Source organism: Polypterus senegalus, chromosome 18 (genome assembly GCF_016835505.1).
Source record: "Polypterus senegalus isolate Bchr_013 chromosome 18, ASM1683550v1, whole genome shotgun sequence".
Taxonomy (NCBI): Eukaryota; Metazoa; Chordata; class Cladistia; order Polypteriformes; family Polypteridae; genus Polypterus; species Polypterus senegalus.
The window spans coordinates 28,985,120-29,009,246 of record NC_053171.1 but is presented as its reverse complement, the minus strand read 5'-3'; the positions used below and the strand labels follow the sequence as shown (position 1 = coordinate 29,009,246).

Genomic DNA, 24,127 nt, shown 5'->3' with positions numbered 1-24,127 from the left:
CTGCTGAAGGTCTGTGCGTTGGAGCTGGGGAGTTCTCTACAGCGCATCTTCAACCTGAGCCTGGAACAAGGGAGAGTCCCGAGGCTTTGGAAAACATCTTGCATCACGTCCTGGTGAGCTGAATGACTTTCGGCCTGTCACTCTGACGTCACATGTGATGAAGACCATGGAGCGGCTGCTGCTTCACCACCTGAGGCCACAGGTCCACCACGCCATCGACCCTCTACAGTTCGCATACCAGGAGAAGGTGGGAGCGGAGGATGCCATCATCTATATGCTACACTGATCCCATTCCCACTTGGACAGCGGCACTGGTGCTGTAAGAATTATGTTTCTGGACTTTTCTAGCGCTCCGACCACCATCCAACCTCTGCTCCTTAAGGACAATCTGACAGAGATGGGAGTAGATTCATACCTGGTGTCATGGATCGTGGACTATCTTACAGACAGACCTCGGTATGTGCATCTCAAGAACTGCAGGTCTGACATTGTGGTCAGCAGAACAGGAGCGCCACAGGGGACTGTACTTTCTCCAGTCCTGTTCAGCCTATATACATCGGACTTCCAATACAACTCGGAGTCCTGCTACGTGCAAAAGTTCGTTGACGACACTGCTATCGTAGGCTGCATCAGGAGTGGGCAGGAGGAGGTGTATAGGAACCTAATCAAGGACTTTGTTAAATGGTGCGACTCAAACCACCTACAACTGAACACCAGCAAAACCAAGGAGCTGGTGGTGGATTTTAGGAAGCCCAGGCCCCTCCCGGACCCTGTGATTATCAGAGGCGAGTGTGAGCAGAGGATGCAGACCTATAAATACCTGGGAGTGCAGCTGGATGATAAACTGGACTGGACTGCCAATACTGGTGCTCTGTGCAAGAAAGGACAGGGCCGACTATACTTCCTTAGAAGGTTGGCGTCCTTCAACATCTGCAATAAGATGCTGCAGATGTTCTATCAGACAGTTGTGGCGAGCGCCCTCTTCTATGTGGTGGTGTGCTGGGAGGCAGCATAAAGAAGAGGGACGCCTCACGTCTGGACAAACTGATGAGGAAGGCAGGCTCTATTGCAGGCACGGAGCTGGACAGTTTGACATCTGTAGCGGAGCGACGGGTTCTGAGCAGGCTCCTGTCAATCATGGAGAATCCACTGCATTCACTGAATAGTATCATCACCAGACAGAGGAGCAGCTTCAGCGACAGACTGCTGTCACTGTCCTGCTCCACTGACAGACTGAGGAGATCGTTCCTCACCCACACTATGCAACTCTTCAATTCCACCCATGGGAACGTTAACACTACACAAGATTATAGACTGTTATACCTGCCTCACACTCTCCACCTTCCATTTTTTTTAACTTGCATTGTGCTTTTATTGCTCTTTAATTAATATTGTTTTTATCAGTATGCTGCTATGCTGCTATGCTGCTGCTAGAGTATGTAGTATGACATGGAGCATTTATCTAAATCAAAAACCAACCATGAGTAGTTGTTCTGGGCTGCTTAGAAACCAGAATTTTTTTGTATTTTGCATTTTCAACACAAAACCTTAAAGACACTTAAGAATAATCAAAGCAAGAAAATGTCATGCGTATGGCATGGTTTTAGACAGGCGTAAATATATCACAGCTAAGCTGTGACTGTGTGCATGACTGTTGGGATCAGGTGATCAACCAGATGTCAGCTGCTTTGTCTTGTGGTCTGAAACATCCAATTTCTTTAGATGTTAACAACCACCAGGGGTCAGCAATTGCCAAATATCTTCATAGGTTAGAAAACCTTTCAAATCAGAAGATAACCAGTCAAGTTTAGAAACACTCATCTGTTGTTGCAGTTCTGTGATACCTGCATATCTGAAGAACCAGTCAAAAGTTTCAAAAATCTTAGGAAAAACAAAGTACAAATAGAGCAAGCCTCACATGAAGCTCAACTTCTTTCGAGTATTCAGTGTGTGTGTGTGCAAATCTTGTAGTATTAAGTACAAATGATGGGACTAGCTTAAAAAAAAAACAGCTAACCATTTTGTATTCAAATCATGAAAAACATTATGCGTGTATGATAATGGCTGAGCCATACATGTGACGTGCTAGATGGACACATACTTTTCCATTCACTAGAATAGACCGTGGAAATGGCACACCTAAAAAGGAGTAAACATAAATAAACGAATCTAAGCATATGAGCAGAGATGCAGCCAATGCAGTCCCGACTACTTTTCACTATTGTGTAATTATCAAAATACCTGTTGCATTAAGAAATATAGCTATGAATAAAATGTCACAGACGTTGGGAAAGCTATGTCAAATTCATTACAATATTTTCAGCAATTTTGTAATTACACTGGAGATAAAAGTTAATAACTCCACACTACAAAAGCTCTTCCTGAAAACAACCATTGGTCCATTCAAACCATTATCTCCTGAAAGAGGAAAACAAAGTTCAGGGGGCTTTATACTTCCAGTGTTTCCTAGACTTTTAGGAGAAATGTGAAATATTAAGTTCTTTGATTGAGAAAACCACTTTGAATATTAAAAGTGCCTCATAAGCAGCTCCTGGAAATGATGTGGTTAAAATGACATCTTATATTACTGGCACAGCAACCTCTCAGTTCCCCTGTGGCCTCCACTTCCATACCTAAACGGAACTGCCTAAGTTCTGCAGTAGTATCTGTGGGCTTTTGATGAACCCCACTGAGCGAAGAATACTTACTTCTGGAGGAATTATCATCGAGTGAAAACATCAAGGAGTTTCTTAAACACAAACATGGGCTTAATAATCAATACGGGGTAAATTGCCAATCTTATGAATACATTTTTTCAAACAAGTAAAAAGGACTTAAGCATCTTAATTGTTAAATGGATAAAGTGGCTTTCAAATGGAATTGTTTTAAAGCTAACTACTTTCAGGATGTATTATGTAGACAGTATGTTGAACCTCTACTCTTTGCTTGCTCTCAACATGCTTTGTTAAGCATGCATTACAATGAGATGTAAAAGAACCAAACTCTGTGCCACCCAAACTGCATAAAACACTGTTCCATGACAGTCTTCTAAAGGTTCATACCAAAGAAGCCTTTGACAATCAGAAGACATGTGATGCTCCATTTTCATGATGCATTTCCAACAACTGTTCAGCACTAGTTGAACAATTAACACAGTTGAAGCCATATTTATAACATGTCAAACTGCCATCACCAACATTTAAACCTACAGAAAGGCGTTTGTTTGTGGGAAATTAAGCTTATTGGAAATCTGCCCTGTGAACAAGTCTACACTGTTAAAAAGCAACAGGTATCATTTGCCATAGTGAACAGCAGCAAATTATGGGGGGTGTGTGTGTGTGTGTGTGTGCATGCCCATTCTTAAATGACTTACTAATAGTTGCTGCAATGTCATCTGTTCTTTGCAGCCATTCCTTTCGTTTCTGCAGAAAACTCGGAGACCCATAATCTCCCTACCGCAGCAGACATCTTTAAAGATCTGAAATATACCCAGGAAAGAAAGAAAAAAAAAAAAAGATCATTCAGTTAACTTCACAGAAATGGAAAAGGCACAAATGATATCATCATCAGTGGAAAGGTAATAATGATTAATGATAATCTAAACCAGCCTGAATAAAAGAAAATGCTGGTCAAAATCTATAAGGCCTAGTTGAAGATGCAGTTTTAACATCCAAAGCCAGATGAATGCAGAAAATACCTGGAAACTTTGAGAGGACAACTCTCATTAATGAATACTCAACCTACCTTGTCTTCAAATAAAGGTCCACCATCAACAGGACAGGTTGGGGTTGCTTCCCTTAAAAACAGACAATAGTTTTGTTTCAGAAATTGTGCAATAAGGTTTCAAGGACATAAAGCTGCAAATATTTCTTCTATCCATCCATGTCAGACATTTTTACAATTAAACTGTTTAGTCAATCAATTCAGTCAAATAAACTCATAAGAACAGAAAAAACTGGGTATATGTTAATAAAGATGTCATAGTTTTATAATATAAATATTACAGCTTGCTTGCAGAAATGTCTATCAACCATTACAGCCCCTATTCCTAGAGTGCCATATGTAAGTGAAATTCCAGAATTCTGTGAGATTTCTCCACATTTTATGTAGATGGGCTGGGTGGAAAGCAATATTCCTTACTTAAACTATTGACAATGGCAAATTATGTAGCTGCCCAAGCATCAGACAAGATATGACTGATAGCTACATTCACACTGCAAGTATAATTTAATGCAAAATTGTGATTTTTTCACCCGTATGTGACACAGATCTCATATGTTTAGGTAGCTGTGTGTGAACATTAGAAAAACCAAGAATTACTTTTGTAATGTGGTACTAAATCTGATATAGATCCATGCAACCTCAGCTTGTGAGTATGTGTGTACAGTGTCTATAGAAAATTATCAAACTATGTTAAAATTCTTATTCTATTCCACATTAAACCATGGACATTACAATATAACTATTTCCAGCTGTATTTACATATTATAACTCTCCTAAGCAATGTCTAAAATTGAATTTGTAAAATACGTGGTCTGGATTAGTGAACAGTAACTATCATCAACTTGCTCAAGTACTACCTATCACATTCTAGGTCACATACCAGGCTAATTGGCACCCACCTGGCATAAGTTTTAGTGGTACTGACTACTTCCGAATTAAATTTAGCTATCCCTACTGCTATAAGTACATGGCAACACAACCACTTCTCCATGGTTGGGAAGATGTCTTCATAAGGGCTCCAGGAGAAAAGTGGACTGTCCCTCCAAACTGGGCCAAGCCAAGAACATATTGATCAGAGAAGCTACCAAGAGGCCAAGGGCAACGTTGTAGGACTTCCAAGTGTCCATGGCTGGGATTGGTCAGTCTATACATAGAACATCTATCTCACAAGGTTTACTCAAAGCTGGGCTGTATTGCAGGTGGGCAAGGAAAAAGCCTCTGATTCTGATGCCATGTGGCAAAAGGTTTTATGGTCAAATTACACCAAGATTGAACTTTTTTGGACTGAACTCCAAGTGCAATGTTACACAAAAAGCAAACACTCCACACCACCCAAACCATGCCATACCTTCTGTGAAGCATGGTAGCAGCAACATTATACTGTGTGGGAATTTCATATCAGTGGGGACTAGGTAATTGGTAAGGACTGATGGGAAAATGAACACTGCCAATTACATCCAAATTCTTGAGGAAAACCTGTGACCCTAAGAATATGTTCAGGTAGTTCACCCTAACTGTGACCCTAAACACACCACCAGAAAAAGAGCAATGCCATAAGAAAGGAAGGTAAATGAATGTCCTTCTGTTTGAGTCAGAGCCTTGACTTGAATCCAACAGAAAATGTATGGATATACTTGAAAACATCAGAAATCTAAATGAACTGGAACAATTCTACAAGGAAGAATGGGGAAAATACTTGCTAATCTCTGTGCTTCAAGCTGGTAGAGACCTATCTAGACAGACTGATGGCTGTCATTAAAGCAAAAGGTGGCTCTATGAAGTATTAAATCAAGCAACTGACCTCTTTTCCAAACCTATTATTCTAGTTTTTCATTTTTTTTATAGATTTTTCAGAACTGTTGCCTTTTTTCATTACTTGAATGCTGTAGAGTGAAATGTGTAAATAATGCTGGAAAAAGATGTTTTTAATGGGCATTGATTTTAGTCTGTAAGAATTCCACTGTACTATGTACAAATAATAATAATAATACATGTGAACGTGAAACACTTTAATTAGAATTGTCTAGAAATGTACACTCAAATTTTACATCACCATTTAGGCGACATTTATCATGCTTCTGCACTGAAAGTGAAGCTGGTTAACAGTGCCAATAAAAAGAAAGGAAGCAAGGTTATGAGCTTGAGGTAATTGTCCCCAGCCAATACAGCCCATTTGTTGCGTTTTATTCTGATCTAAATGACACATCTCAAACACACTTTTTCTGGGAGAATCTGGTGCACAAAAGTTGACACAAATAATCGGACATCCACGTTGACATTTTCAGATGGTCAAACCACTGTTCTGCATCAAATCCGTCTACATCTCACATCCATCAGTACTAGCTCCTGTCCAGAAGTTTAACATAACTGGGCTCAAAGCAAAAGCTCCCATCTTTTATTTTCTCTTTTTCCGCCTTGCCATTATGAGCTGAAGAATTCTCAAACACCCTGTACTGATCTCTGGCAAAATTAAGTCACTTTTTGATGGTGTATGAAAGCAGCCATAGAGTACTGGTTTGTGTAAAAAAAAAAAAAAACAGTGCAACATTTATGAAAGTAAAGAGCAAATCCTAATATTCCTCTTCACTGTATTGAAAGTGTGTATTACAGATTTTCACTTACTATTTAATAGTCTATAGCTTTTTAAAAGTTTGTCAATATTAAGCTACTCCTGGGTTCAAGTCTGTATTTTTTAAATATTATACAACTAATGCATTATTGTTGCTTGTTTACAAAATATGACTAGTAACCAGACTGGATAGACACCTATGACTCTAATGAAACAAAACTTCAGAACTCTATCTAGCCAGATGTAATCAATCAGAAATATATTTTTTTTAAAATGCCACTCTTACTTTTAAGAAAATTGTTCAAAATGCGTTGTACATAAAACAGTTTATGCAGTAGGTTGGTGTCAGAGAGGAGAGAAAAAAAGGGCAAGTGTCCATTTACAATTTAGCCAAATGTTGTCTTCAGAGTGTAAAACACACCACTCAAAGAAGAAATATATCCTTAACACATGGAAACATAAAACCTACACATAAATAGCAATCTAGGCCATTAGACATTCTACTACTTCAACTTTAATGGGACTAATTTACAATAAACACACCTTGCCACACAATGACTTCTGCACACTGTAAAAGACAGTCTTATGAAGACACAAACTAAGACATCCTTCTATCTAATAAATCCATTTTATAAAATCCAAAGTCTCAGAGTCTCTGAAAAAAAAAAAAAATCAAAACCTGTCAAAAGGAGAAAAAAAAAAAAAAACTGAACTGGACGAATGTCCACTGAAACAAATTTCAGTCCACTTCAATATCCATGTTTGTTTGCAATGGGCTCTTTTAGGTAAATTCTCCCTTAAACCCACAGGACAAAATAACAGCTTCTCTGCTTTTAATACGCAGTGCTCCATAAAAACATTTAGCATCAGTACAGCCACTTTTACAACACAGCAGAAATCCTAGCTGTCAAACTACAAAGAAATCAAACATTAATATGTTGCAGGTGAAAAAGCCAATTTTTATTATGCTGAACTATAATCAAAAACAAGCGGAAAACAATGACTACTTTTGTTGGCTACATAAAAGCTAATACTGTCTACAAAGATTCAAAAAAAAAATGTCCAGTTGTACAAATATCCAAACTATAGGACAATTATTTTTGTTTTATATCACTAGAATACAAAAAAAAAACTTTTTTGCTTCATAACAGCCTATTTTAGGTGTTCCTTGTAAAAAGTAAACCTGTGCTCATATACTGGTAGATAATCACCTTGAGCTCTAGAAATGTCATGTACTATATATAAAACGCACACTGCTAATATATGAGCCCTCACATGCACTTTGCACTCTTCAGACTCTAGTCAAGTCAGTCTTACACATGAGCAACACTTATCAGGCATAACACAGTATTTAGTTCAGGTTTTTTGAAGTACTAAATATGCAGTCTCAGAGCCTGCTGACAACAGTGCACAAGCATCACCACCAGGGTTGCTCGGTGTCAATGTAGACCAAGCTCTGCTAACGGCAGAGTAGCTCAAATAACAAAGAAGTAATTAGCTCCATTTAAATGAATATGCATATTACTTTGTAGGAGTGTGAGCTTTACTATTATTTTGTTAAGATTTGTTTTGCTATTTGTTTACAACACATATACCATTTGTATTTTCCATTAAGAAATAATAAAAGTAACCATGACCTTGACCTAAATAAAAATGTGGAAGAATTACAATCTGCATGCCAAAACATAGGAGAAAAATACTGCTTCAAAACCAATATAATAGTGAGAAGCAAATCATTTTCAAATCTAAAGAAAACATACTAAATAAAAAGTATTTAATGCTGCTAAGGAAAACACTAGAGACTTCTGGAACCCCCTAAAGTATAACATAGGGCACTACTGCTAAAAATAGTGACTGTGTTTCTGTTCGCAACAGTTTTAAACAGGTCTGCCAAAGTGTCCAGGTACACTTATTCCTTCCAAAAAAGGCTTCACTTCAACCAGTCTTTACAGCTACAGCTTAGGCAACAACTGCAACGATAACCAAACACATCACAAGATTTACTAGGATCTTACCGGAGGAGGTCCCGGACACAGGACTCACAGAAGCGGTGACCACATTCTGTCTGCTTAGGGTTGCAAAGGGCTAGATGGCAAGATTCACAACAGTACTTGGGTTCCAGAGGCAACACAAAGTAGTCCCTGAAGCCACCATGTGGAGGTAAGAAGGATGGAGAAGAAAGGCTCTGATCAGGCCATAATGGAGTGATCCGGCTTGGGAGAGAGGGTTGACTTGGGGACGATCTCTGTTGTACGGGAATCTGCAGTTCCTGAGGCACTTCCACATTTCGACCTGACATGTCCTGAAGAGGGGAAAAAAAAATAGAAACAAATGTAATGGCACAGCATGTACTATAGTCTGTAATCCACTGAAAATAAACAGAATATAAAAAAACTAAATTCTACATTAGGGGTTTGTTTTGTAAAACTATATAGTGAACATAAAAGGAGTTATGTGGTAGTTAAAAGTGGGAGCTGGGAAAAGAGAAAGGAAAAATAAATAAGTCGAAACAAATAAGTGCCAACACTGGAGCTACTTAACTCAATCCAGTGTCTACATACTTTTATTGCAACCATTTGATCAAAACACATTTTCTGCCTATAAATGACATTTGCCCAGTATTACTTTTTTGCTTCACGATTCCAGCACTGTGTAGCTAAATTAAGAATGAATCCACAGTGTGAAAATCATTAACTGTGACCAAACTGTGTTGTAGGCACGCAGCTCTTTTCTTGATTTTGACATTGCGATTATGTTTCCAAACTGTAAGCATTTCCCACACCAGAAAGTCTCTGGGAAATTATAATAAAATCACTCTTATGTGGTGTTCAATATTTACTTTACTGCTCAAAGCTGTCTGTGATGCTACTTGGTGGTGTCAGATGCACCGATACATAACATCTCAGAGGTTCACAATTCGATTCACAGTCTGGGGAACGTGCAGGCCAGTCAATGGCATCAATGCCTTTGTCATCCAGGAACTGCCTACACACTCTAGCCACATGAGGCTGCGCACTGGCCTGCACCAGGAGGAACCCAGAGCCCATTGCATCAGCATAAGATCTGACAATGGCTCTGAGGATTTCATCCCGGTACCTAACAGCAGTCAGAGTATTGTTGTCTAGTACATGGAGTTCCGTAAGACCCTCCAAGGATATGCCCCCTAAGCAAATCACTGACCCACCACCAAACTGTTAATGCTAGATGTTGTAAGTTGCATAACGTTCACCACAGTATCACCAGACTCTTTCACATATGTCACATGTGCTTAGTGTGAACCTGCTCTCATCTGTGAGGAGAACAAGGCGCCAATGGCAGTGCTGATTATTGTGGCATTCTCTGGCGAACGCCAATCAAGCTGCACAGTGATGGGCTGTGAGCACAGGTCCCACTAGAGGATGTCATACCACCTTCATGGAATCGGTTTCTGACAGTTTAGTCAGAAACATGCACACCAGTAGCCAGCTGGAGGTCATTTTGTTGGGCTCTGGTAGTGCTCCTCGTACCAATTCCTCCTTGCACAAAGGAGAGGACATTGGTCCTGCTGCTTAGTTGATGCCCTTCTACAGCCCTGTTCAGGTCTACTCGTGGAATGGCCTGTCTTCTGGCATCTCCTCCATGCTCTTGAGACTGTGCTGGGAGACACAGAAAATCTTGCGATGGCATGTATGGATGTGCCATCATGGAGGAGCTGGACTACCTGTCCAACCAGAATTGGCTGCAGGTACCAATAGTGACAAGGACACTAGCAAAATGCAAAACTAGAGAAGAATCACAGGAGGGATAAAGAGAGAGCAACCATCTTACTGTTGCCTCATCAGCGCACCTGTTGTACCTTTCATTTGCACCAAATCAGGTGAAGCTGATTCACAATCGCTTATGCTTCTAAACTGGACAGCTTGATACCTGTGAAGCTTAACTGACTTGGTGTTAGACTGTGATGATTAAGAGTTCCCTTAATTTGGAGCAGTGTAAATACTTGCATTTAACACTTTCCATTGTTCTAAAAATGATTCATACACACAAAGCAACTAAATGAAAATGGAGTACTGTAAATTAATTTATTCCTGGTCCTTGAGGATTCTAAAATATGTTCTAAAATAAATCTCACACAATTTTGATGAATTCTTAGCAACAGAAGTTTAAACAAATTAGGAAAAGTGGTCATTATATAAAATAAACTCGGACGCAAAGTTGTTCACCAAACTTCTGGCAAGATGCCTTCACTTCAACTAGTAATCTCCAAATGAATTAACCAAGATCAGACAGGTTTCATTCGCTCTTATCAATTGGGCAAAATTTTAAACATAAAGCTAAGGCAGTAATCGTGGTTCTCTAAATGAAATTTTAGATATACCCTGTATAATAACATAATAAATGTACTATTCACAAAAAATATAACAACTAGAAAAAGAATTCACAAACTTTTCTCTTTCAAATCCATAAAGTAAAATCATCACAGTCAGTGATTTAATAATCTATACTAATAAAAGGCAAAGCCCTCACTGACTGACTGACTGACTCATTCACTCATCACTAATTCTCCTAATTCCCGTGCAGGTAGAAGGCTGAAATTTGGCAGGCTCATTCCTTACAGTTTACTTACAAAAGTTAAGCAGGTTTCATTTCGAAATTCTACGTGTAACGGTCATAACTGAATCCTACTTACGTACACATATACGGCCATAGCCTGCAGCTCGGTTGCCGTGTGAGGCGGAGTTGCGTCCCCCATCACCACACCTCCCACGTAATTGGCTGCCTGCCTATATTGCGTCCCCCATACCCACGCCTCCCACGTAATTGAGTGCCTGCCCATATAAGGCCGTTCGTCAGCAGCAATCCAAGCTGTGAGAAAATAGTAAAAAGGAGGCGTGTTAGATGTCGTGCTACATTTTCTGATGCAGCTAGATGAAAACAACTTTGTGACGCTGCTGACAAATAATTGCAGAAAAATCCACAAGTTAATAGAGATGCTGTCGCTAAATACTCGTGGGCAATTCCACAAGTTCATAGACACGCGGCCACTAAATATTCACAGGCAAATCAAAAAGTTAATACCGGGAATGCCTGTTAAATATCTTAGATTCACGAGTAGCGATTTGGGTGGTGAGATGTCTGTCGAGGTGATCACTGTAATATTTATATGTCATTGAAATGTATTATTATCAGGCATGGTTTAGGCACCTATGTCATCAGGAAGGCACCAGAAAAAGGGACCTCAAGGTTACTATTATGGAAGTTAATTTAGAGCACGGATGCCGTGAATGTAAGAGCTGTAATAAATAAAGTTCCCCTGCATACTTTAAAAGAAAGTCTCGCCATCATTTCATTTTTCACAATTTGTTAAAACAAGACATGGTGTCAGAATAGAGGACAGTCGTGGATTTTGTTGGAGTTCCCTCGCCACAAATTGACTGGGATTCGCTTAACCTGACGGGAGAATGGAAAAAGTTCCGACAGCATAAGGAGCTGATGTTTTCTGGCCCGCTAAAAGGCAAAGAAGAGAGTGAGAAACGCAGCTACCTGTTCCTGTGGACTGGGGAAAAAGGAAGAGACATTTTTAACACATGGACTCTCACCCAGGAGGAAGCCAAGGTACTAAAAACTTATTATGACCGTTTTGAGGTGTTTGTCATGCCTAAGACGAATACGATATTCGCGAGGTACAAGTTTAATGAGAAGACGCAGGGTATAAACAAGACTTTTGATCACTTTGTAACCAAGTTAAAATTGCTGGTGAAGGACTGTGCTTATGCATACGAAGATGAGATGGTCAGGGAATAGAATAGTGTTTGGCACAAACTCAGCAAACATGTGAGAGAAACTTTTAAGTGCCGGGTCTGAGCCAACATTACATAAAGCTGTGGACATCGCAAGATCACACTAGATAGCACAAGCACAGCTGAGAACCTTCGATGCATGTACTCCAAGCGGCTCACATGAAGTGACTTTTAACGCAGTACGCAGAGAACAAGCAAGAGCTCCAAAGAGCGCTGAACAAAAAACGCATTACACAATTGAGAAAGCAGCAAAAGAATATGAAGCGAGTGACGCACACAAGCATATTCATAAGTGCAGCTACTGCGGAAACAAAGCAAATGGTGGAAAAAGTCAATATCCAGCTAAAGGAAGCCTTTGTAGACATATCAATAGGAAAGCAAGGTGTAAAGCTTAAGTTTAAATTAAGTTCATAGACATACTGCCACTAAATATTCGCAGGCAAATCCACAACTTAATACCGGGAATGCCTGTTAAACATCTTAGATTCACGAGTACCAATTTGGGTAGTGAACACTTCGATGAATTAAAACCGGTTATCTTTACAAACGGTTGACAAACACGAAATATAACTTGAACACAACACATCCTCCAAATACGAACCTGATTGAAAGAAATAATGATAATCAAATCCTTGATGACAGCAACACTCATAACAGTCACAAAACAATTACATTGACAATCATGTTACATTATTTTTAAAATGTTTCCTTTTCTTTTTCATAACTTCTTTAACACACTACTTCTCCGCTGCGAAGCACGGGTATTTTGCTAGTAAATTAATAAAATGCAGTAACTGGCTTTGGTAAAGAATTTGGATGAGGCAAAAAACTAGTTAAAATAAACGTGTCAATTCAGAGTAAAGTACTTTGCCTTACTTAAAAAAGTGTATGGTGCGATGCAAACTTCAGTTGTCCTATAAACAATAAAAGAAAACGGGAAAGAGAAATTCAGAAAACGTCATCCAAGTTATTCTTCTAGCAGGGGATAAATCCTGCTATATTCCATTATCAATATAGCTGGAAGGGAAAAAAAGAGCACTTATTTGTAAATTGATGTGCCTAATTGCTCGCTGATAAGAAATATGACTTTAATCCATTAGTGCAGGTCTATCCAAATTTGGACCCAGAGCACCATAACAGCTACAAGTTTTCACTGTAGCTCATTTCTTAATTAAAAACAATTCTTGTTATACATGGAAAATGCCATTTAGTTAGACATTCTACCAGTCATCATTCTACTATAACAAAAATTTCTACTTGTAAAATCAACACCTTCGATGGACTAGAATGAACCCCCCCTCCCAACCATTTTAAGTTGTTTGTGCCCTTGCCGTTTGCACAATGCACTGAACTGCCTGCAGGTTAACAAAAAGGAAACAATTATTTCAAATTCTATACAATAATGTAAAAGGAAGATGAAAACACCACAAGTCAAAAGTAAGGTTGTCAAATGCTGGAAATGGTCACACAGTGACAGACTTTAGCCGCTAAAGCCCGCCATCATTTGGGTTGTACACGGTTACAAATTTTTTTTATAATTATGGGACTTTACATTTGGTTAGCAAGTAATCTTACTGGTAAACAGACATCTGCATCTAAATTGTAAAAGATAGAGGAGTTTTTTTACGTAGTTTTCATAGCACAATATATAGATGAGAGATGCTGAAGCAAGAATGCAAAGAATACAAATGAAATCTGTATTGAAATCTAAAACATATCAAAAGGCTAACACAGTAACACAACAGTATTTTATTAACCAATCAGGACTGGAAAAAATATGAGTACCACTGTATAAATGAATGAAAAACATACTATCAACTTAAAAGGTTCTGCAAAAAACTCAAACTGCCTCTTACATGTTTACATATCCATGATATTCTAACATATACAGTAAAACAAGCTTGAATGTGGGGATCTGACTGTTAACCTAGTACACATTACAGGAGATGTTGCCAAGTACTGTATAAAGACAAACTTGTGAAAAAAAAATGTTTTAGACACAGCGCAAGGAAGTTAAACTGTAGGTGCTTTCCACCAAGAAACATGTATAGGGACTCTCCGCTCAAAATAAGCTTTCATTTTAGATTAACTGGCAAAGCCCAGAGATTGTAAATATATGATATTCTAAGTTTACACTAAAAGGACAACCTGCACTTTCAATCTGAGACTCATCTGAACAAAAGTACTTATAAAGAAACTGAAATTACTTTTGTTGACAGTATATTGAATGAGACTCACGATATTCACAATAGTTTAGAGATGAACCCCCACAACATGAACATCAATAGATATAAATGTAAAAGTGATATGTGGAAGATGCACAAGTTAATTAACTATGATACAGCATTCAGCCACACAGGTCTGCCAAGCCATCACGAATAGCATGGAGAAAGGCCTTGTGACTCTAGACAGACAGTCATTATTATATATTGTACCATTCTTTGTAGCTGACAATATGCTTTGGATAGCTGGCAACTTCATGGTTAAAACCATTTCTATAATTTTATGTCAACAGCTGAAGTGCTGCATCCATAAAAATACCATGAAAGAAACAAACTTGAAGAGTCCATCACATTTGTGTCTTGTAAATGTACAGACTAGATCTTTAACAAGAGCTTAAAGGAAAAAAGAAACCAAGTGAAAAGCTCTTGAAAATAAAGAATATACGTCGATAAAGCCACCATTTGGGACTGAAGCTCAAAGTCAACAGTCACAGGGGAAATGGAAACAAAGCAGGATGAAGCTACAGCAAATGATTCCACTGATTACTAATTATTCAAGCATTTCTGTTCTTAACTATTTCATCATTTTGGAAGGACTTGTTTTAATGTATCAATCAACATCACTTCTTTCTGTTTTTGTCTTTTTTTTATATATAAATTGTACCTCTCATCCTTTGCCACTCTCAAACTGCATGGCAAAATAGTTAAGAGAGTCAGCTGCAAAACTCTGGAGAGAAATGTGAGTGTGTGAGGGAGAGGAAGAGAGAGAGAGAGAAGGAGAGAGACACAGAGAGAGAGAGAGAGAGACAGAGGGAGAGAGGCTTTATAAAGTATGTCTGGTGTTTCCCTCAGTTCAGTGTAGAGGGCTTTGGCCTTCATCCAAAATCAGGCCACACGATTGACTGTCTAAAAACTGTTTGACTGCTGTGCTCATGCACAATATTAGGAAACCACAAGCCAGCAGACTTAGTGATTCTCTAGACTTGGCCGAGCTCCACCAGTATTTCTGGCATCAAGCATGGGGAAAACCGGATTATGGAATAGGAATCTGCTTTATTAAGAGCCCTCTCACACTAGACTAGCTGTTATAGCTCAGAGGCACCAAGGCATAATGATGAAAAGCATTTACTGTATAATCTCTACAGGGAGAAAACACAACACAAACTGCCTAGAAGTGATGTCCAGCAGATGAATAGGTTCTGCTCCACATCGTCCCTTAAGTGTAATGCTCTCCAATGATCATCATACAAATCAATTTTAAGGAAATTCATTCCTCAACAGCTGAACTATTTCATTAATTCCATTATAAAGACCAGTACAGGCTTGATGAGTTTCTTCAACACAACTGCATCATTGGAAAGAACTTTCCCCCTAAAAAGCCATAACAAGAAACTACAAAAGGAGGTACAGAAGAGTCAAGCAGGTTTCCAGGAACAGTGCCACTTGATTAACATTAATGAAACATTCCCTCCATCTTTCAAACACATACACTGGTAACTTTAAAACCATAACTTCAGACAAGTCCATTAATCAAGCCTATAAATAAGGCAAAAGAATCATACTAAAAAAAGAACTGTACAAAAACTGCATAAGATTCAAAGCACTACATAAAATAACTTGTTCAGAAATATTCTGTCAAGACAAGGGAATCTAAAAATTAATGAAAGAAAAAAAAAAATCAGACACTAACCATTTTGAAAAGTGAAATGCAAAAGTGGACTGTGCATATATCAATTTAGACTAGAGAGGCTGGCCAAAAAATGCAGCTGCTGACAGATAACTGCTTAATGCTACGTAACGACTGAGACTTTCAGCTCAAAAAAAAAAACAAAACTATGCAACAAATGCACAACACACCACTTAAACAAGCTGCAAAGACACACATTATTCAAGAAAATAAAATGATGGCCTTCCCCCTTATTACACAGCATCAAGCTGGTTTGAAACCCATGGCCAGCTCAAAACCCTGCCCCCACAAAGCTGCAGCACCCTAGCATAGGACTTTCTGCACGGCAAGCAGTTTAAAAACAGAAGGCAGCCTTGTGAAATCAACAGAGTAAAGCCTGGTTTCGATAGATAATGAGGGGAATTTAGAACTGTTTATGCAAATCAGGGCAAGAGCAATGATGGCTGGCTTCTTACTGTGAATCAGATGTCAGACATCTGAAATAAAAGGCTAGAAATAAGGAGACTATTTATATTGGTTTAAAATAATACTTATTTTATAATCAATATAAAATGCAATTGGAAATACTGAATATATACTTTTTTTCTATTACACATTATAAAGTCCATCTCTGTGTTGCTGCTGCTTCTAAATATCACTCAAACCACTGCTCTCAGTAAAAAAAAAAAAAAAACAAAATTGCCAGAAAAATTAGTAATTGAATTAGACATTTTTCATTTACTACCATTACTACTTAAAATATGGTCAGGGATCACATCACAATGGAGTCTTATAATGAATCTGGTTGAGTTTAACCTAGCAGCACTAGTCAATGCCATATTGCACTGAGATTCCTAGACGTTCTTTCAACCAAAAGGTACTGTTGTATCATGGCAAGCGATTTTCTGTAGAATTTTTAAAATCCATCCTCTTTTGTTTACAAATGCAAAATTCCTCCATTTCATCACAGTATTAGTCCAGACAAAAGTAGCTAATGCTCACTCACTCAAGTAGTGCAGAAAGAACACTCCCTTGTGGGAATCTTAACCTAAGGGGTTCCTGCTTCAGCTTAGCTGTGGGGAATTACAGGAATGTATGAAGATGCAGATCCTACCTACAAAAAAATCCTGAACTCTAACAATAACAAAATCAAAAGTATACACACTGTAAAGAAAGAAAGAAAGAAAGAAAGAAAGAAAGAAAGAAAGCAAGAAAGCTCACCTGCTTCTACAGCATAGCCATTCCTAATCAACTTTGGTCAGTAAAGTCTATTAAGTCGAAAACAGGTTTGGCTCATGCAGAAAACTGCTACAAGTGAACAGTTTAGAAGGAGTTTAAAAAGGGCACTCAACAGCTTCCTCCCCAGAAAGTACCTTACAGCTGCAAACAGTACAAAAACAAAGAGACACTGCAAGGCAACCTCCAAAATATTTAGTATAAAAAGGTATAATTACCACTTTGATTCAACTCAGGCAAAGTATAATTTCTTCAAAAACACTGAACAAAATATACAGCATCTTCCACCATTACCCCAAAGAACCTGAAAGTGTCCCGCAAAGAACTCTAGCATGAAGCTTAAAATGTATAATCTGGGATACACTAAGCAGGCTACAAGTATAACCATTAGGAAACATCTAAAATGGGAACACTATTTTGTACTTCTTGCTTAAATAAAGAAGTAAGTTGTTCTCTGCACCTAGAACTCAAAATTCAAAGTCAACTTCAAGATAGCAAAGTAATCTCAGAATCAAGAATCATTTTTCCTCAGCTAGGTACATTCAGTATCAGAAATTCATCTTAGACAGAATAAATAACAGCAACGTGATTAGAGATTATAGACCAAATTCAGGCTGGATGAATAATTTACAACTTGATAGATATGTTAGTTCAGCATTAGGAAAGACATCACACAGTAAACAAAGAAGCAATCAGCATCCTATGCGCTGGTGGGTATGCTCAGGAATAAGAACAATCAAGGCAGAGGAGCAAGTATAGGTCACAAGCCAAAGTTAGCTCAGAAAAAACAAAAATGAAGTTCACAATGCAAGACCACCTTAATCAAGGTCAACAGGTCAACTTCAATGTCAATAACCTGCTTTGAAATATCGGCAGCTTAACAAGGAGATCAAAGTACACTAATCTGAGACAGCAAATTAAAATGGACAAAGAAACACACTCTAATACGCTGCATCAGGAGTGGGCAGGAGGAGGAGTATAGGAACCTGATCAAGGACTTTGTTAAAAAGTGCGACTCAAACCACTTACACCTGAACACCAGCAAAACCAAGGAGCTGGTGGTGGATTTTAGGAGACCCAGGCTCCTCCTGGACCCCGTGATCATCAGAGGCGACTGTGTGCAGAGGGTGCAGACCTATAAATACCTGGGTGTGCAACTGGATGATAAATTGGACTGGAATGCCAATACTGATGCTCTGTGCAAGAAAGGACAGAACCGACTATACTTCCTTAGAAGACTGGCTTCCTTCAACATCTGCAGTAAGATAATTGGGGATTAAACGTTAACGTTATACAAAGTTATTGTCTGTTTTACCTGCATGTTTATTACTCTTTAATATATTTTTTATCAGTATGCTGCTGCTGGAGTATGTGAATTTCCCCTTGGGATTAATAAAGTATCAATCTATCTAATACCACATCCAGAACCATGAAGGAAAGAAAGCTTGCCAAAACGAGCCACTGAGGATAACCAAAGTTGAACTTAAGTCAAAGACGTGTAACTTTCACTTTTGAGGCTTCCATGTTGCTTAAATATCGAGTATCACTCTGCTTTTTGTAAGGATCTAAGCCAGTTTATGTCTCACAGTCCCAAGATAATCCACCCAACAGTTATTTTATGGAAAAAGAAAGTGAGACAGTATTTTGTCATCTTTCATTTCAATTCAAGACTGCCCCCACCTACTTCAGCAACATTTGAAATGAAAACATAAAAAGGTCAAACAATTTACATTTAATATACATCTCGGGTACTTTTCGCTGTTCGATTTCAATTATTATTTGAATGGGGGGGGGGAGAATGGGTTTATCATTTGCTAATAAGAAAGCTCAACTTTATATTTAAAAAAGAATTATATATTTAAAGTGTGCTTCTAATAATTCAGATGTCCAAGCAAGCATAACCTGTCACGTCATTCATCGCAACTACAGTTTTTACATTCCTAAACTCTGTCCACCTCTTTGTAACACTCTTCATGTCTCCAAATAAAAAGTGTTAGCAGTTAGAATAAGCATGTACAAAGCCAAAAGTAACCTCATCTTTGCAATCAAAATACATATTTCTACAGCTTGTTCTTATAATCATGCTTAACCTTATAACAAGAAAATCAACATGCTAAATGTCTATGGACATAACTTCTACTTTATTGGGTAAAACAGTGTTGAGATCCTTAAAACAAAGAAAAATAGGGTTAATACTTTTTTTTTTAGCAACTAATGTGTCAAGCATAAACAAAGGGATATGTAATCTTAAATGTAATCTTATCATTTGATAAGAAGAAAGCTCAACTTTATTGTATTTTTTATATAACACCTCCCAATGACATTTCCTTTCAAACAAATGAACCATAACTTAAATAGCTGTCTTTAGGTTTCACTGGGAAGTTTTGAATGTCATTTGATAGTGAGAAAATGCCTAGACCAATTCATACATAAAGAAATATTTATATACATTATTTTCCAATATCTTTAATACTAAACTTAGAAAAATTGAAACTTAAGATGAGTTATGAACAACAATGAAGGTAAAAATAAGTCCAGCAGTTAAAACTAAAACCATATCAATCACAGAGATTGGCAATTGAGCTTGACCATTGATGATTATATAGTCTGTGCAGCAGTTGATATACTGGCACCTAATAAGCTGATACAATTAGAGAACGCAAAATGTGCTTATATTCTTGTGTCACTGGCAACATTACAGTGGTGCTGCTGTTTGGATCTAAGTGCTATCGCAGACTTGAATATTCTGAGATGAAAGTCAAATACGTGAATCTGAAGGAAGGAACATTTTTGAAGGGCTTAGAGTTTCAGTATACACTTATTCAGTAACAGGATTCATGCAGAGTAGAGCAGACAAATTCACAACCAGAATAAACAAACACTACATTACTACTTTCAAATAGCAAACATAATAAGCATCCAGTAGTCATCTGATTTCATAATGATCGTTCTGTAACAAAACAGCACTGTTAAAATGCCAAAGAATATACACAGCTTTTCTAAAGTGCTGAAAAGTTTGCTGATTTTCATAAGAAACCAACTGCTTGATAACAAATAAACTTGAGACCTTTGGAGAAACTCAGACATACCTCATATTCAGCACTGGAACTCCTAGAAGAAAGCATCCAAATATTTCTGCAACTATTGTACGGACAGTAGTAGTAACTTCTCAGATATGCTCAGGGGAAAGGCAAACCTGGCATGACATTCCATGTAGCATCACAGCTACAAGTTACACTATACGTACTGCACATTTAACAAGTATTAAAGGTTTCTATGTCATGCCATGCACTCAAGAAAGCAGCACTAAAGTGCACTTCACACATTTTCACTTTTACCATCTCATGAGTATAATAGTGCATGAAGAAGAAAAAAAATAGACATGCCTGTATATGGCTCACAATATGTGTTTGTGTTGATGAAAGACAAGTGTTACATAAATCACATCAGCTGCTTTCAGTACTGGGCTGGAGGGATTTTAGTACTATAGTCAATCCTGAAATATGTTAAGTGGATTTAGGAAATGAACTGATTGAAAACAGCTATGCATGTTAAAGTTCTTAAAAGGTCAGTTGTTATATGATTGAGATAAAATAGAAACTGCTAAAAGAAAAAAAGAAAAGGAGAGCCCAAACAGGATAAAGAGAAAGTGCCCTATATGTGCTCGATTCAAATAAACAGATACACACATAGATCAGACCGCCAGCTTGTAATACATCTCCACTTAGGCTAACTAATTATAATTTAAGATAAAAAGAATAAAATATTGAGAAGGAATTCACTTCCATATGCAAATCATAGGCCAGAAGTAAAAAGAGTCAATGTTTATATCTTTGGTACACAAGCCAAAGGTACTGGGGATGCCTGATGTAAATAGTGATGGGTTATACTTTATGTAATTGTTTTTAAAAACTTTTGTCTTTGATCCAACTTCCAACTGCAAAAAAAATGTTAGAGCATTATGCAACCAAGAGTGACAAACATACAATACAGGGGTGAGTAGCCAGGGGTGTGATCTTAACAGAAAAAAGAAATACAAATAAGGATAAAGAGAAAAAACACACACAAAAAACACACAACTGTGCTTTATCCTACATATTTTAGGTTTGGGACGGCAGTGTTAATTCCCATGAGGTGAATCTACATTTGCAGAATGGCAGCGGAAGATTATATGCAAAATGTAATAACATTTCTCATCTGACTTTTCTGATGAGGATAAAAGAGATGTCTTTGAAGGAGGTGTTCAAAGCATATACTTCCTACAACGTGCGAAATAACTAAATAAAATTACACAAAGTGACAACCACACACGACACAGTACAACAGCCAACCCGCATTGATCTAAAGGTTTTCCTCTTATTTAACAATTTAAAACCACATACACACAATCCTCATCACACTAGTGCATGCTGAATCATATTCTCTCATTAAATATAGATAAAGGCAGAATATCTGTTAATTCCCCTTACAATCACAAAAAGCCAAGGCGCAGCAAATTTATACTTGGTGGTTTGTTTTGAATGAATAGTACTCTACAGAGGAGATGAATATCACCCCTACCTAATAAATTATGATGTAATGGGTCTATGTTTCACATCATTATTGTACTTGGGTAGGCTGACAGAACAAACAAAAAAAGAAAATGAATGTGACAGAATGAGGCAGACACCTTCAGATGAGGGGGCTCCTAGCAGCACTGTCACTGTATTCTCACAGTAATACTTCTAAGATATTACAATTGAGATGAACAATGATTTTCCAAACTTTTGTCAGAAGTGCACTGAATCACTAATTCATTTACCATAACTGGACTGCTCGAGAACCCAGAGGTAATTTCCATGAGGTGAAAAAGGAAATCCTTGATCACTTTGTGTAGGCAAAGGTAAGAAGTGATATTCCAAGATTTTCTAGAAGACTGCAAAATATTCCATACCACTGATTCATGTTATGAATCCTTTCCAAATAACGGGTACTACTCTACATGTTGTCAGCTCACATTCCTAGCCTTTAAACTTGAAGAACTGCTGGGGTGGGGAAAAAAAATCATGCCCAAGTCAAGCTCATACTCCTCCACTTCCAGTATACCAATCTAAAGTGCTCAGAAACTAAGAAACACATGCAGACTGTAAAATCAAAATCATCAAGATGGGGTACAGCAAAATTCAATAACCTTTACAAACCTTTAAGTCCAGCCCAGCACCTTATTTGACTTCTAGTTGGAAGGGGTTTCAACCTTGACAACTTCAGTTACTGATCTCCTCATCTGAGCATTTCACACCAAGTGACTAGAAATCTCAGGATATGTCAAATTACACAACCACGTGATGACTTTCCACCACAGTTTCACATTTGCAAAAGATTGCAAACTAGCCCACTTTCTCCAAGTCCAATAACATGCTGCCTAACAGAGCCAGAACCAAGGCAAGGGTCCAGCATGTTCAGTTGCAATCTCTGCCCTCTCTTTTCTTTTTTCAATTCTATCACACTATGAAAAAACAAGACATCAGATGAACCCACCGTGTGTGTCAGCTCCATATCATCAGTGTTCTTTATTCCTCATTGACTCATTCCTCATTTGTATCGTACTTCCAGCTAAGTGTTCAACAACTGACAGCTCTTATACACACAGAGCCAGCCCCATAACTTAACTGGTTTGATTTTGTTGGGGTGATTTGCAAATCAGTTGGACTGAGTCGCTGGGCATGTCAGACTACACAACCAATGGTCACAGAATTGAACTGTAACCGACCCTGACTTGCTAAGATTATGTAATGAAATCTACAAATGAACATGGTTGAAAAAGTAGTGTAATGTGACACAGGCCTGACGCCACTTAATTTATGAGCTGTAAATTCTTAACTTAATACAAGCATTGTATGTTTTTTTCAGTGTATCCTCTAGCACATTGTGTAGCCAATTTACATGAAAGACTAGATCCTATCAATTAATGCTGCTGTGCAGATGAAATAGGGTTTGCATGATTTGCAAGTAATGTTTAATATATGATTAAACAGAAAAGAATAACAAAAAGGAAAACAACGTATGAAGAATTTTCCAATAAAGCAGGGGTACTCAACTCCAGTTCTGGATGTGTACATTGGATTACATTACAATAGAAGCCAGGCTTAGCAGATAATGAAACTTGGTATTTAATTATATGGCTGGTCAGTGCTTTTCATTCTTACACCAAAAAAAAAAAAAAATCTACCACAGACTTTTCATTTTCTGAGTACATTCATGTTTTGTTGTCCAGCACAGATTTGTACCTCTTGGTCCTTCTCTATTATTTATTACAAAACCTTGTATTCCAGAGATATTTCATGATGCATATACGCAGGTTTAAATGGAAACACGATAGCTGGAGTGATGGTGGTTGCTTTGTCATTTGCACCTCATTATTAACTGATGTCTGGTTAAGAAAACAAGTAACAACTAATACCTAAATGCAGCTGTTTAAAACTAAAATGGCAATTAAGGGTTCTGAATCAAAACAAACAAATTAAAAACCCAAAAAATATATTACTTTAGTAATAAACAAATGGGTTCTAATTAAGAAACTGGTTAAAGCAAAAAAACCTGCAACCACTAATGGACCTCAAGACTGGAGTTAAGTACCTCTGAACTAATCCAAGAAAAGGCTTGCCAAGATCGATGTAGTTTGTATTATGATATAAAAGGAAAATCTCATTTTAGCGTGCAATTGATGGATATTTTATGAGATCACCATTGACAATGAAATTCCCAAAGTGAACACTTTGGCATAGACTTCTAAGAAGCCTTCAGTGTAGGGCACTTCGCCCCTATGCAAGGCTCACTTTAACTGTTTGCTACCTAAAGGCTTTTCTGGTGTTGTTTGGGGTCTCCACTGTTCTCACACCTAAGCAACTGTCCTCAAAATGTAATAAACAGCTGTATTCTCCTGCCAGTTTTC

At 37.9% G+C, this 24,127-nt stretch overlaps 1 protein-coding gene across 4 annotated transcripts in view; it reads right to left on the bottom strand.

Annotated features, from left to right (window-relative positions):
- traf3 (TNF receptor-associated factor 3) overlaps positions 1-24,127 on the bottom strand; it is a 57,045-nt gene that overhangs the window by 18,070 nt on the left and 14,848 nt on the right. For all 4 annotated transcript variants that reach the window (XM_039740975.1, XM_039740974.1, XM_039740973.1 and 1 more), the window contains exons 2-4: positions 8,308-8,594; positions 3,745-3,796; positions 3,374-3,478 (exon numbers count right to left, since the gene is read on the bottom strand). In XM_039740975.1, coding sequence (XP_039596909.1) covers positions 3,374-3,478; positions 3,745-3,796; positions 8,308-8,591 — 441 coding nt within the window. In that variant the 5' untranslated portion in view covers positions 8,592-8,594. The remainder of the gene's footprint in view (positions 1-3,373; positions 3,479-3,744; positions 3,797-8,307; positions 8,595-24,127) is intronic.